At 42.1% G+C, this 16,012-nt stretch overlaps 1 protein-coding gene across 6 annotated transcripts; it reads left to right on the top strand.

Moving 5' to 3' along the window:
* Positions 1–1,153: 1,153 nt before the first annotated feature.
* Positions 1,154–15,073, top strand: LOC129584678 (E3 ubiquitin-protein ligase Arkadia-like). Of its 6 annotated transcripts, none has more exons than XM_055476958.1 (9): positions 1,154–1,396; positions 4,118–4,554; positions 5,247–5,722; positions 9,924–10,129; positions 12,432–13,028; positions 13,268–13,671; positions 13,881–14,032; positions 14,173–14,339; positions 14,546–15,073. In XM_055476958.1, exons 3-9 carry the CDS (start codon positions 5,332–5,334, stop codon positions 14,612–14,614), a joined length of 1,986 nt encoding a protein of 661 aa, XP_055332933.1. In that variant the 5' UTR covers positions 1,154–1,396; positions 4,118–4,554; positions 5,247–5,331; the 3' UTR covers positions 14,615–15,073. The 6 variants fall into 6 exon arrangements, with proteins under 6 accessions (XP_055332933.1, XP_055332935.1, XP_055332937.1 ...); XM_055476960.1 differs by having other exon boundaries at positions 4,121–4,554; XM_055476959.1 differs by lacking the exon at positions 1,154–1,396 and adding an exon at positions 3,763–3,976.
* The last annotated feature ends 939 nt before the right edge of the window (positions 15,074–16,012 follow it).

Here is a 16,012-nt window from a genome sequence, read left to right on the forward strand (position 1 = left end):
AAAATGCTACGGAAACTTGGTTACATTTTGCATAAAATGATACTATATTTAAGCGCAGTACAATAACAATTATGCATTACTGTAACAATAATTAAAAAGTATTATTGTACAGTTATCATACTTACTATTTCCACTTAATTACGAAGCATTTTTAACTGAATCGCTTTAATACAGAATTCTGCTATTTTCTGGAAAATTATGAAACTAAAAACTTCACTATCTTAATATATTGCGAAACTGAACGGCAACTTATGCTATACCATTTTAAAAACAAGCTTGCAAAACAGAAAAGAATGACTGTTGTGGACCTTGCGCATAACCTTTAAAATATCTGACTTCTGACCATGAACAGCTGATATACATACGAGTACTGTTGTCCTGCTGTTCGCACAATCACACTCCACATAGCACGACTATGTTACTAGTACTTACTGTTGTCCGCACATCTGCCAGAACGTTTCAACGTGCAGCTGCGCCGGGCCGCAGGCTGACGTACCGTTAAAACATATTTTCTGCTTTCGTAATTCTTGCCCATCTACAGTACGTACTTCCTGTCGCACTCTCATAAAAACAAGAAACCATTTTACAATCTACCTAAAATGAAATAGGCGAAAGGTCAAGCGAAAGCGACTCGAATCGCCTAGTTAGTTTTACTTATGGATTGTGGCTGAAAGCCACATTGATAAAATAATATACAAGTACAGTATGAACAATAAAGTACAGTATGAACGATCGTAAGCGGTAAGTACAGTAGTTCCAAATTGATTTACATTTACAGATGATCTACAGAATAACCACCCAATTCGTCAACCACTCCATAACCACCCTATAATTATTTCTGCAATTCGTCTTTTTGTTATTTCACTTCATGAGTTTGAAAGTCTTCTAAAATTATTGACCATTGAAAAATTCTTCAATTCCCGAGAAAAGCTTTTTCCGAATTACGGTACAACCTCGTTGTCATAAAGCAATTTCGGTTCGCATATAAGAATATCTCTGGCTGGGCTCACAGGGCGGGAAGCATATAAACGTCACTGCGGGAACGCCCAAAACTTTGTTCGGGCCAATAGTAATCTTTCTGTAGACGACCCTGTTACGCAACGCTTGCTAAACGAATACATGGCTGTACGAGTACATAAACGGGACAGCCGACTGGTAAACATAGCGAGCGTACCAGTTCCAACCTCGGTGGGTCTCCACTCTCCATGCAATGGCTGTTTATATTCATGCTGCTTTATACTGTATTTTCACGTGAGTGCAGATTTTGGAAGTGTCCAAGTTCAGGTGGTGGACTACAATCTACAATCACGACGTTATTTTCTTCCGGGGATATACTGATTGCTACATTGTGGGTTTAGGGATTCTCTGTTCTCACTCATTCTCATTTGCGGATCAGGTATGTAACGATGCTCATAACGAAGGAGAAGAAGAGAAGCTCAAAATTTTTAAAATAGTTGTGGAGTCGAGCAGTTTCTTGATTTTATTAGCCATTGCTGAGGGTGACACGTCTCCAGACGAAGTGAAAGGGTGAAAAAATATGTAGACACTGCCACACTGGGATACTTTTGATGTTTGCGTAGTGCGCACTGCCCACTGCATATACTGGCAGATGGGACGAAGTATTTGGCGATGAAAATTGTTTGCGAATATCTAGACTCCTTAGACTAGCAACGTTTTCGAAATGCGCGGCAAAGAAAGCCCAGATTGCTATTCTTCGAAATCTATGGCCAGCCATGAAAATTATAATTTAGGGAAGACGTGAGTACAAGTGCCACCGTCACTGTGCCTTGTGGGTCTTTGGATGGATTTGCTATCTTTTTCTTTGCTATAAAACTTTTTGCTATTAATACGAATTCGAAGTACTCCATCTAATTGAATTATCATTAATATCTCGCATATTTCGCTTGATTGTATTACGGTAAGTAGTTCAATTCCGAATAATTATCTTATTTCTCGCTAGTCTGCTTTTTACAGAAGTGGCTGTGACATTCGGTAAATTTCTTGTATACTACTGTATATAGGGCTACTTGTCAGGAAGCGCGGTATTGTGTTTACGAGGTTGATTACAGTAATAATCCTTGTCGTTGGTTTCTGGATTTTTGGCAAACTCCTACTGTGGAGAATAAATTTTTTGACGTAAATTATTTGGGGGAAATGCGAAGCACAGGTTGTTCAGAGGAATTACTATAGCTTGACTTACAGAAAGTGCTGAATGTTCTGCAAACTGACTGCAGACAGCACATTTCCGTATCCCTCTTATCTGCCAAGGTCGAAATTTCGCCCAGTATATTTATAGGATATTTGTACATTGCATCGCGGTGCAACTGCATGATAAGGCGGAATACAAATATTGCTGACTGTAGCTTGAATGTGCATACGGATCGATGTGGAGAGGAATTGTCCAGAGAGTGCCGCTTGCAAGGGATGCGTGGCCGACTGGTCGTATTATCGATCGGTCGAGGAGCGGTCAGCCACCGCATAATTATGCAGGTCACTAGAGCAAATTCCCCTGCATAGATAGTAGGCTTGGATCGTTGTGACGCAAATTGCACATTACGTGCACTTTCTTTTTACTAAACTATTAGCTTAGAAGTTTTAACCGAACTTTAGCATAGTTCCGCATTAAAACTTTTAGTGCCGAAAAATGTTAAGTAAAAGTAAATTTAGCAAAACAGGCAAGCAGGTACATGTAACCGGCTTTTTAGGACGATGAGCTGTGCGTTTTTGACAAAAGATTTTTTCTCACACTCAGTTAGTTAGTCATCTAAAGATGATTAGAAATTGGCAGCATCAGGCTTTTGATAAGCGATAAAAACATACAAGATTATTTAAACTAATTTAATATAAAAAGGGAAGCTGAATAATAGCTTTTCCCCAATAAAAGTTCACAGATACAAGCAAATGTGGAAACCGAAAAACTGGATAACGATTAATAATGTGTGAGGATTTCGGCATGGAAACTGACGAAGCTTTCTGTGTTTTCTAACGATTTTAATTAACTTACATATTTTATTTGTCCCTTTAGCGATATTGCAAACTTGTGTGCACATAATTCTGGTTATATTTGCTTGGTGTTCGGACATGTTTGTAACATTTCCGATATATGGGTGCGCTGCTGCATTCCTATCGATTTGCACCCATCGATCGATTTGGGCGTTTCTGGCACCATGCTGCTAACTACTAACTTTGCGCTGAAGTTTTCAAAGTCTCCGTATTTATTTCTTTAAGATTAGGCGAGCCGAGTTCACTTTAATAGAGAATCAGTGCGAATTTTGGTGGTGCTACGTTCTAATGCATAAACGTTTTTAAGGGAAGGCCGGCGCAAATGATTGGAAAAATACCCAACTAGCAATTAAGGCATGGGGTATTGTAGATTTGCGTGCCTGTTGGTTGATTTTCGATGCGAAAACTCGAGAGAGCGCCGCGTTACCGCTGGTGTGTATATGTATAATGTGGCTGGCTACACTCGATTTAGGCTTTCCTTTCCGCTACTGCAAATTGATCGTTCGCGAGCGTGTGGTGGTGGCCGAAGAAATAGTCAGGCGCTGGCCGAAGCCCAAAGCCAGTGTAATCAAAATTGCACAGCAGCTGCTGGCTGCTTACTGACTGGCAACCAACCGTGTACCCGTACTTTGCAAAGGCTTCGTGTTGCGACTGTGAACGTGTTATCGGAAAACAGCACTCTCGTTAGCGTACTATGCATGCACACATCTGGTACGGCATAGAACTGGAAATTTACGGCCTAGCTAGCTGCAATTGCCTACACAGCGCGAGCGATGCCAAAGCAGGCAAAGCAATTCAGTTGGCTGTGACACTAGTGTGGCTAAAGTCGAATTGTGTATTGGCAAGTAGATTTCACATGGCCTAGACTCGCATGGAATGTCGAATAGAAGGTTTCGTGCTTGAGAGCCAGTCTATGTGGTGAAAAGTTTGACTGTCATTTTTAAAGCACTTTTGGCAGTTTTCCCTGTGCGAAGTAAGCGTGCTAGTAATTTTCTGAAAAAATTCCGTAAGCTGCAATAGGAGTGGTGACTGTGAAAAAATTATCTCGAAAAATATTTTCGTATTTTGTTAATTCTTCCCACTTCCGTCAACTCATCCACACTGTTATTTTCAGCAGCGGAAGTTCAGTTTTGGGAGAGGTCAGGTGTGATTGGATAGACAATCGCTTGCCGGTGTTGTATGGTCCATTTGAGAGGTGGTTGATCGAGAGAGAAGCAGGCCAGTTGCACTGACTGGAGGACGCGCGGCGTGGGGGTATATCGGACGACGGAGATCGCAAAGACGGAGCTGGGCCACACGCGCTCGCTCGCGACCACAACTCGATTCTCTGCAGCAGAGTTGCTTGGTCTGTTGCTTCGTCGGTGTGTGATCTGCAGCTCACTTGTGTGTTCGCGTACCTGTTCGTTCATCTGTAGTCCCGTTGCGAGGACCTGTGCAGAAAATTTGGATTTTTGTCACCTGCGGGCAAATCTTGGATTGTGTGCGGAGTTGTGTGTGTGAAGAATCGCTGCTGATATTGGGACGATCGGGAGGAGCGTTCTCCCGCAAAAGGTGCGAGAATTTTATTAAAACACCCCCGTGTATTTTGCGATTATCGCGCTGTAAATTCTGTTGATGAATGATAATGCAGATAGCCGATAGGCACGAGAGTCATGTTTATCTGTTTTGTTGCATGAATTTTGTCGCAGTATCCTTGCTTGAACCTGTTTCATACGTGTGGTAGTGATGCTGATTGGTGGTGATCCTATTTAACATTTTAAATTTTCTTAATAATTTGGCTGTAATAACTGTAATCTTGAAATGTTATTAGAAAGCGTAGCTGTTTTAAAGATTGATGTTTGTGGTTTCATGTCTTTATTAGGTTGTTGTAAAGAATCTTTTCAAAAATTGCATCAAAACATCATCACCTGTAGAACTATCTTATACCTGTATTGACTGTGTGTGTCTGGTAAGAATTCTTCGCGGTAAGGGTGGGTTAGTTTAAAAATGGTGTGTGGTGATTTGAATGAATTTATCGCTTCAAGTCTTCATGGTAATAATTTTGTGTCCTCACTGAAGGAAGGGATATGAAGCACGCTTTTAAAGGATATCCATTGAAAAATGTACTTTCTAAGCGGTTGCGCATTCGTAATTTCCATTACTAGTGATTAATTTTCGCAGTTTAACCATATCCGGTGTAGCTGATGGTGGAAACTTTTCTCAAGTAGTTGAAGTGGTTACTTAACGCAGTCTTCCGCTGGCAGGTGTACAGCTAGAGGAAGGAAGGCGGATTTAAAGCGCTGTCCGTTTGATAGCTATCCCGGTGAACACCGCAGAAACCAAATCATCATGCCTGTTAATCGCCGTGATCGCCAGCGGTCATCTAGTAGCTCACCAAAACTCCCATCCCGTACCGTATCACCCAAATATGCCTCCCTAGCAACGGCACATCGTTGCGAGGCGGCCAAAGTTCCCTCGTCGTCGGCAGGCGATGAATCACTAAGCCGGGATACTGGCAGCAGTCAGAGTATTGGAAATCCATCCACCTCGACGGCTGCATCATCCTCCAGCGACACACTGTCGGCGTTTCCCTCGTCGCTCCCGCTGGGAATGTCATTACGACATCACACGCGTAGTACACTGCCACTGACCCACTCGGCACGACAACAACAGGACGGGGTGACGTCACGGGGAAGAAATGCTGCTTTTCAGGATGGTAGGAACTACTCAAACAACGCGGGTAAGTGCTGCGCCATACAGCCCTTTTTCCTTTCTGTGGGGAAAAAATTTTATTTGGCCTACAGATTCCATAAAATTTTTTGTTAAAATACTGTAGATTGTTTGGGGCTAGGTTATATTGCATAGTGTTCGGACTTGATGTTGCTGGTTTTGTTCAAACCTATACGTGCGATCTACTTGATTTTTGAAAAGTTCAGTACTATATACTCGGTAGTATATATACAAAACTGGTCGAAACATAATTTCGTTGCGTGCGTTCAGTCAACTTCAATGCGTTGTATAACAGTGCTGAATTCAGGTACGAAGTATACCAGCAGATGCGTCCTGCAAGCGATGGTTTGATTATTAGTGACGGAAATCGATAATACTTTTATCAAATTCATCGTGCTGCTTGTTCGTATCGACAAATTATTAGATACTACTGTATATGAACGTTTATTGTTTTCGTGGAATTCGCAGTGTATGGCCAGATCAGTTGAAATTTCAATTTTATTGACTATTGGGACGATAACGCAAGGGTATTCAGTAAATACTGATTGCGATTTCGTAACAATTGATTTATTGGGAATTTATATATATATATATCGTTTTCCTTCAAGTGAGAAACGGTCGGGCATTGAATCTAGATGAATTTAGTATTCGAAATCGTTCATCGATTTTTGTCTAGCATTTTTTGGGGCGCGGAGTACCACCGTATATGTGAAGTGACCCCGACGTTTTTACAGTAATTTGGACGGTGTGTCGTTTAAATTCGAACAATTGTCATGGTGTAATTAGGTTTTTTTATTCGAGAGCCATCTGAGAATCGGTATTATTAGCAGCAGGCTTTTGTTTGCACGAGGTTGTGCTTGGCTTGAGCCAGTGTATTCTCTATGCTTCGGTAGCGTGGCTGCTTTTCTTTTCGGCTGTTTATTTATTGTCTTGGAGCGTGTTTGGTACGGCGTGGTGGAATGTGTGTAGATGTGTAGGCTGCATTAGCAACACCTGATGCTTGGGAAGAAAGGGCGTTACCAAGTGCTGTTGTTGTTCTAGTCGCTGTCTATCCCCCTCTCTCTCTGAACTTCCTTGTCTGTGACTCTGTGTGGTGTTGTGGAGGGAAAATCGATCTGTGATGGCATTATGCAGGCTGCAGTCTGTATTCCATGCCGTGTCGTATGCATTGGATCGCTGAATTTCAGCCGGTGGTAGTAAAGTGGCTTCTATTCGAGTCTGGGTCATTCGTGTTTATGTCCATCCAAACACGGTACCGGTCAATATATCCGTGGCTGCTGGGATTGCCGAATGAGAGGGCGCTATTGTTAAAACGAAAGTGTAGTGCCGAGAGGGGAAAAGCGTAAAGAGAAAGACAGACATGGTGAAACGCGATAAGAAATCTGGCGTGCTCGGTCTTTACAGCAGAAAGTTGATGTTTGAAATTCGCTTGAGAAATATCGATGTGCACAGTACACAACATAGTACTTAATTTATTTGGTCCGGTAAAGGTAAAAATATACGCATGGTCAATACTGTTCATTGTCCTCTCGTGAATTCCATAATAAGAGTTCTTTGACAGGGGATTTGTGAACGGAAAGCGAAAAATGCCGGAAGATAGTACTGAACCGGTTACACCGGTATTATGAAAAAATAGAACTGATTGAAAGTGAACGTAATGAAGACGCATACGCAAGGATGATTGATCTATGCGGATTAGTATTTCAGAGGCAATTAGACAGCTTCCCAAAATATTCTACCCAGTTTTAAGGTTTTAAACAATTATTATTTTGTTATTTCCAGTATTGGGACTAAACAGATAGCAAAAAAATTAGTTCTCTAGTAGCAACATTGTGGATGCAATAATTATGTACGTGCATTAGTCTGATTGATTGGCCAAAGAGGAAAATATCCCCTGGCCTTCCAGCGAATTTTACTGCGAGCCGTCCGAATCCAAATGCACCGTATTTGAGCACAGTCAAAATGCACTCAAGAAGATGATGTGTTCCGTGCCAGCATGAAAGGAGATTAGAAAGCATTGTTGCGTGTCGAGACCAGTCTTGAAAGATTTGAATATTGGTGAGCCCCCATCTCGTTTCCTTCTGTAATATATGCTACCGGCGTTGCATTATTTCTGAAATAGTGGAAATGCGTATGTCAGTATGTGCCACACTGTCCACAGACAGGATAAGGTGGGGTGACCAGTGCATATAGCGCGAGAGGCGGTTTAGTCGTGAGCGTACTCGGTACACTCTCCTCGGTCTGTGCATTTCTTTCTTCGATTTTCCTTTCGGTTGAAGAAAGGGAAAAAAGAATTGTGCTGCTGGTATGGATTAATAGGTGGGTGTTAAGCGTTCCCAGATGCATTTGCTTTGAACTGGCCTGCAAGAAGACAGGGCCCCGGAGAAAATTGCTTAGCTGTGGGGATACATAATTTCGTTGGCTGGTAATTATATGCCCTGGCCATTAAGAGATTTGTCTTTACTACCTTTCTGCTAGTCGCGTTGGTACTCTTGGGCAGAAAAGTGCCGCCATAAAATCGAGATATTCGGCTGTGTACTCTGGCTGGTCCAGGCTTATGTATTTGCTGCCGGCATTTACAAGGATCGTGTCCAAATTCAACTTCCTGCTTGTACTCGCCGGGCTTTTGATCATCAGAACCGCGATATATATGTTCCCAGTGTTTGAGCATTGAACGGCCCTGTATATTTGCATTTTATATGCAGTAAGCAAATGAAATGATGGATTTTGCTGTGCTTGATTGGAACGTGAACGGCATATGGGCGCGATGACTGGCGGATTGTGCATTTGGTGTATTATTATTTTTATGAAAATGCTGGGCGGAATATAGCGATCTGGGCGGGTTGCTTTTTATTGTTGGCTCGGGATTTCCGGGTCCAGCATTACGGATTACGGGCAGGACCAGTCTTTTAGCCGTGCACTGTGATAACGGAATTTTTATCATGTATCATTCTGTGAATGCTATACCTGTTGCCAGTTGGCATATGATGCATGCAATAGGTAACTCCACCTTTTGACTAACCATAAGCGAAGATTAACGGGATCGGTATACTTGGATTTTCGAGTTATGCTGCAGAGAATTAAAGTAATTTTTGTATATTTTAACCCAGTGTTTGGCTTTCCGTTAGTTGCGTATATATTTGATAAAAAATGGCATGAAAAGATTTTCATTTCTTTGGATTCTGCCTTTTGAATCATCTTTGACGGGAATTGTTAAATCTTGTACAGTTTTTGACTCACATCAGATGCGCTCATACGTTTGGTAATTTTAGGTTAGAGTTGACATTACGCAGCACTGGATTAATTTAGCATGCAGATGCAATGGTGTTTCCATATTCATATCCGTATTTTATACGAAATGGCGGATATGAATGAGAAAGTGCCTGTACCTGTTGATGTCATATGAACAGTTTTCTCTTGCGTATGCATTTATTAATATTTTATGTACTTGTATGTCATTGTGCGACTGCTTTACGGGCAGAAAGAATTTATTTTCAGTACGTGAGTAATAGAATTATTGATAGCTCGATGCATTTGAAAATATGCAGGCTAAATTTATGGATTTTTCACCTCGTTGGAAAAGTTAGATCCTGACAAGTAGTCCAGATTTTTCTGAATTGTGCTGATAGAATTTTTCGGAAGTTCACTATGGCTGTCGTAACCACACATCTGTTGCAGCAGAGCCAGCAAGCAAAAACAGTGACGGGGGTGTTTAGTAGGCCGATTTGGAATTGGTGTTATGTGAAAAAACGTTTTTGGAGTTGGTTTACACCTGAGTCAACATTGTTGGCATGTTTTAAAAGCTGTCAGATGAAAGCATGCTTCAGGTTCTGCCATGGCCATGTAATCAAAATGTTTGTAACCCTTGTGCATTTTCGTACCTGTAGAGCTGCTGTTATGTTCACTGTATTCTCAAAAAGATTTAGGCTTTGCTCGTTATACGTTCTGAATTTGTGGGGATTTGCTTTTTTGTTTGCAACTCGAAAATTTGTTCCGTCTCGAGTTAATATTTATTTTTTGTTTCAGTTAGCTTAATTGTTTCGAGTTTATTACTTAATCTTCGGATCCATAGAAATCATGCTATTCGTAGAATTATTAATGGCTGTTAAAGTGTTCTTATGGAAATTATATTGAATGTTCGTTTAAATGCCTGGACTAAAGATAAAAATGTTAGGTATCTAATTTTACGCTAACAACAGTTTGCTTTATAGATGCACGCCCGGGACCAAACGGTGAAACCTCACCAATGTATGCCTCGTTATCCTCGTCTTCTTCCAGCCTTAGTCATTCCCATACTCCATCGAATAATCCCCATACGCTGAGCGGCGCCGGCACCATCAGCGGTTCGCGCTCCCACGCAGCGCACATTCGTCTCATCTCTTCCGACTTGGGCTCCGATGAGATCCTCGATGAAAAGGTGAGTAACGCAGGACCAGAATACACCAGCGGTGACGCATTGGCGATTTCATCACGCCTTGTACAGTCTCTTTGGGGCGGAAAAATTTATTATGAATATTGAGCTTATATTTGCGTTATGTGATGACTAGTGCGACCGACGGCGGCGGATGCATGAGTTATGTAGGCCAGTAATAGCAACGAGCAGCAAGTTAAAGCTCCATCTGGTATAGATTGTTCGTGTACTGGACACGACGTTCTAGTTGGTTTAGTTTAGCCGTAATACGGACGTTCCTTCCATTTCCTCGTGCTGTAGAGTGTAGACTACTGTGCAGCTGCTGCTGCGATGAAATGCGTGGCGCTGCCAAGTAACTGACCGGCGTGTGAAGACTCGCAATGGCAGTCTTCGAGTGAGCGTGCCGGTCCAACGAGCTAGCCGGGCAATCCCTCTTTATGTAATTTGGTGTAAAGCGTATATAAAGTTTTGCTTTATGGTTTTTAATATTACAAATTTGATATGTTTTAGAAAATCGTAATTTCTTTGGTGCTGTCTTAAAAAATGTTCGTAATAGGTGGCAGACCAGCGTGTAAATTTTGATTTTTGAAATGGGTTACCTGTGTTGCGAATTGCGATATATAAGGCTTTTAGCACTGTCAACTATTTTGGGGTTCTGACTCCTTACATCTTATACGGGGATTTCTAGATTCCAGGGTAGGTTTATGACTTACGCAGTTCAGCCATTCTACTTGTTTTTTATTAATGACCTGTGAAGATGTCGATGAAAAACGCTGTAAATTTTCTAATGGAAATTAATGACTCGCTACCTGTGTGCTAGGTTTGGAATAATTGTCCGAATAAATAACCTGCTAGTACTGTACCGTTGAATTGTTGGAGGGTTATAGGAAGGTCATAGAATGCTGTTTTAGAAAGGGTTGGCCCAGAGCGGTGATTTATTGTGCCGTGGCGCATTTTTTCCAAATAATCCCTTTGGCAAGCATCAGGGCTATTTGCAAAGCTCCGCATATTCAAAGGTTCGTTTGATCAACGTTGAGCTTGTCACTCAACATCGCAAATGCTTGGCTGATCTGCTCTTGGACTAAATATTGCTGTGCTATTTTAATTAAACCGAAACGAAATTATAATAATATGTGAAACCCTCTTCTACCTGAACTAGTTCTATATTAACGTAAATTCTAGGTCTAAAAAAATTAACGTAGATTCATGCAACCTTCTGAAGGAGTTTGACGTCATATACTTAATTGTACTTTCTTATCTGACTACGTTTAGCTGCAAAAATTTGATCGTAAGTTATAATCGTTTTCAGTATTTAAGGAAGTTTGAAGTGCTTTTAAAATTGTGCACTTATTTCTCTTGACGCTTGCTTCAAATAAGCACGATCGCATTTCCTCTTGCACCTATTTCGACTGTATAATTTCCATAAGGTCGCTTGTCACAGCATTGTGATGATAATCTGGAAGTCAGGACGGGCATAATTTCTGCCCATGGTCTGACATGTCTGTCGCTCAACCACTTGTTCTGTCCCGTTTTGCTCGTTAAACGCGACATGTGAAAGAATTTTCTTCCGAGCCTTTTCTTGATAATACTGCGTGCGGACAGAGGAGAGCAGCAGCAAGACCAAATTGGCACGGATTAGGAAAGGGAGACGTATGAAACAAGTGGACAGGGAGATGGAGAGACAGAAAGCCTCGGTGAACCTGTGTATTCGGTTAAAATGATTAATCTTCCGGAATATTCTTGACGAGACAAAGGCCTGCGGTTTAGATCGCGAGGCCCTTGTCTCGTCAGTGAACCGGGAAGAGATGAACGATATAATGGCGCGGGACGGGTGTATAATCTAAGAAGTAGCTGGAAGGGCTTTGTGAAAATTGAAATAATGAATATCGTACTGCGTCGCAAACGGGCTAATGGATATAATGAGTTTCCTTCGTTAATCATTCGCACATGTTTGCTGCGCTTTCATTTTCCTTGGCCTTTGTGACGGAATGTTCTCCGCCAGGAATTTGATATTCTTTCTTTTGGTGCTACATTTTCGCTCTACTTGTGAGCGTGATAGCACATTAATACATCGCACTTTTATGCGTTGTTGACAGACGAATGAAAAACGGAGACTAATTAAAACAGGCATTACCATAAGCTCACAACCATTAAATTTGGTTAATTTGTGTTTGGAACCAACCTGTTTAGTAGTGAAAATGATTGTGATAAGTGCACTGTTATTGGAAGAAGATCAACAAAGTGAGCAACCAAAATAAAAAAGAACAGCACAGGAAAATTCTGTTGTCTAAAGCCAGTATATTTTTAGGGCCCATCTCGTAAACGACGCCGGTACATGGACATCATTGACCCCAATGTTGCCCGCCATCCAGCCTTCCTGGACCTGTCCCCGCCGCGTGCGCTGGACAGTACCATGACTGGACCACATCTGTATTCTTCCTCTATGATGTCCTCCAGCCGCGCCCCCAGCCGGCTCAGTAGCTCATCGTCGTCCAGTGACGGCACTTCCGGGACCACCGCTCAACGCCTTCGCCGTAATGGTCGCAAACGACTGGCCACTACGCGGTCGGAAGCGCCCCATAGCGGATATTATAGTGGACACGTGGTGTCGTCGGCGGCGCCGGCCGCAGCCTTAAGTTTTCCACCGTCCTATACGGCAGCCTTTTGTCACGCAGCGGGCTTAAATCCTCTGCAGCAGCACATGAGTCAGGGAATGGCACAGATGCCCCATATGTGCTGCAATGTCTGCCCTCCGATGCAGCGTGGATGCAATCCGAATACCGCGCTCGGTCATCCCAATCGTTTTGCCATGTGCTATCCGCCTCAAATGGCACAGCAGAGAACTGCTGGGACTAATATGGCGCAGCAGATGCAGCAGCCATTGCAACAGCGCAATTCACCACCGGTACGAGTTTTAGGCGAACGGGTTTTGCTAAAATGATATCGTTATTGTTGGCAGATTTTTTCCTAAAATTTTATGTATGGTATACCGGTTAAGTTTCATTTTTAATTGCCCTTAAATGCAACTTTTTGCGCAAATGAACGAGATCTTGTTTAAACATGTGATATTTTTTATTAGCACTAAATCGTATTGGCGTAATCAACACAGCAAAGGAATGAAATTTTGATTTCATGATGTTGTAGAATGGATTCATCCAGCAAGAAAGTCTTTCCAATTTGTTGCCGCGATCTCTGAGTAGTTACCGCAGCCATCCCTACCATTTGATGTCTTCCATGGAATCCAGTCAGTCAACACGGCAGGCTGCCTCGCATGCGCCTCATCCCATGCCGATGCTCAATAGCGGTGCCTCTGGACAGTATTCAAACGCCACAGCGGCGGCTCGTCAACATGATGGGCTGTATCAGACGTCGTCGTCGACGTCAGCCTCCCATCCACGGGAGATGGGAATGGGTGGGTCGGGATGGACGGCTCGGCGTCGGATGCCGGAGAATGCCATCCCCAGCTCACCTTTGACGCAGATTATGAACGTATCCGGTCATTCTAATCCTGGTGTTCTACAGTTTGGTTATCCGCCTTATGATATTATGTAAGTTTTCCCTTTATTTTGGGATTGTTTCGTCAGTTTTTGGATAATTTGCTTCGACATTGTTTTCAGTCTTTTTTAATAGTATTTGAGCAAAGGTCAATCGAAATTGGTCGTTTATTTGCTGCTGTAACATAAAAATTGTAGCTCTTCAGGTTAAATGTAACTTCTTATTAATTTGTTGTTGATAAGATGTGTATTTGGCTGAACAGGCGTTTCGTGCATCATCCTATTTCAAATGGACAGTTTCTGCAAACCATGGATATATTGCCACCGAATTCTCATGAAAGCGAAAATTTCGATAATTATATTAATTTCTCGGAACGTCTCAGTGAAGGAAAGCCAAAAGGATTATCGAAAAATGGTATGTGTGGATATATTTTTGCCGACAACGCTGTTGTGATTGTGCTCACAGCGTGGGAATATTTACCTAGTTCCGGTTGAGTTATGTGTTATAGACTGTATGCGTATCAGTTCTGATTCAGGCGTTTGGTACTTGAACAGAAATTGAAGAAATCGCAAATTACCGGTTTGGTGTGGAATCGAAGAGCGGTATTCACCAATCAGGATCGTGCGTGATATGCATATCCGAGTTTGAAATGAAGCAGAATATTCGTGTGTTGCCCTGCAGTCATGAATTCCATGCCAAATGCATAGACAAATGGCTCAAGGTGAGTACTGTACTCGTAGTAAGATTAACCAGCCTAGTTCGAAATATATAGCTGAATTCCGGAATGCTGGAAAAGGCTAATAAAAATCATTTTGCTATTCACAAGCCAGTTTAAAGATCTTAAGATGACTGTGAAGGGAAAACAGCTATTTGCATTTTTAGCTGAATTTAGGAACGCATTAAAACTGTTTTGGTTCTGGTTTTTAGAGTAATCGTACTTGCCCGATTTGCCGTGGAGATGCATCTCGAGAACATGCCTACAAGAAAGTCCGTTGAATTTGATTGAAAATCAAGTCCACCAGAAAATATGGAACAGGACAGTACAGACTCATGCTAAATCCGGAACGATTGACCGTTTTACATAGACATCTCGGTTATATTCCAAAGAGAGCGATTTTTGTATTTGTACCTAACACGTTGGGAAGATTACGTTCTTTTTTCTTGATTATTTTTTTATCACCTGTTGCGAAAAGGTTTGCGAGCGAATGAATCGACGCTTGTGGGTGCAATAATTACTTCAGTTCTAACTCGGGAATAGAAATTAGAATGTGTACAGAGGATAATTGACTTGATTGCTTACTAACTGGTTACTGAAACGGTGTGGACTTGATGTTGTAATGATGGACCTTTTTCTTTTTTCATTGTTGTACTTTTTTGTTCGGGCTCGGTATAATGTTTGGCCGGGTCGCCGTTTAATTGTAGCTGGATTTCCGTAATAAAGTGTTTAGTTGTTTGTTCTCTCTGCGTTTTATTACCTGTGTGGCAATTTTGGCATCAAAGGAACTTAAGGAAGTGCCTGTTATTAATTTGTGTTCAGATTTTTTCGCATAGCTACCATGTTTACTGCCGAAGCTATTTTATGCTTGTGAAGATGGGAAAGTCCAAATAATTTTTTCCGTAATGCCGAAAATTTCTACAACGTACCGCGCTATTCATCCTTTGTTTTTCTCGTTTTATTCACACAGTCGCACATTTTGAAACTTGGAGTTTGTAATTTTTATACGCATACACCACTCATTACTCCGCATCAGAAAACAGAAAAAAATGTCAATATTGTGATTACGTCTTTATTCTGGGCAGCAGTTGAAAACATTGATTGTGTTACTTAATGTACAGAGTTATCAAAACCGTCATCCCTGTGAAAATTACATACAAATGACCCTGGAGAGACGAGCCACTGTTAATCTTGAAAAAGTACGGCGAACTGCTGGAATTACCATTGTTATCTGCAGTAGCCACCACCGCCAGCACGGGTTTTGTTGCCGTTTTGCGTCGAAGCTCCGCGCTTTCTTCGGAACTCGATCCCTCTCCGCGAGCGTAGCTCATTTTGAGTTTAAGCTCGTAGGTCATACGTTCCATACCCTTCATGTGCGTACCATTGTGGGGCGGCATCAGATTCTTGAGCGTATCATATACCTGGGAACCATTGAACACCCGCTCGGTTAGCGTCGCTTCTCCTGGTTTCGATGGGACAATCAAGGGCAACGCTTCCCCGGCTAACTTGTCCACCGCACCGATGACCTTTCCGGTTTGGTCACCGGCGTTAACCGGCGTCGAGGTTTCGCCTGTACCGGAAAATGGCGCATGCGACGATGAATAATTTGTGTCCTGTGCGTAGTGACCTCGAATAAAAACGATAATCAGGAAAAAATGGATGACGAGGTGTCCATACAT

The sequence above is a fragment of the Paramacrobiotus metropolitanus genome, unplaced genomic scaffold (assembly GCF_019649055.1).
Source record: "Paramacrobiotus metropolitanus isolate TYO unplaced genomic scaffold, Prichtersi_v1.0 Parri_scaffold0000014, whole genome shotgun sequence".
Classification (NCBI taxonomy): domain Eukaryota; kingdom Metazoa; phylum Tardigrada; class Eutardigrada; order Parachela; family Macrobiotidae; genus Paramacrobiotus; species Paramacrobiotus metropolitanus.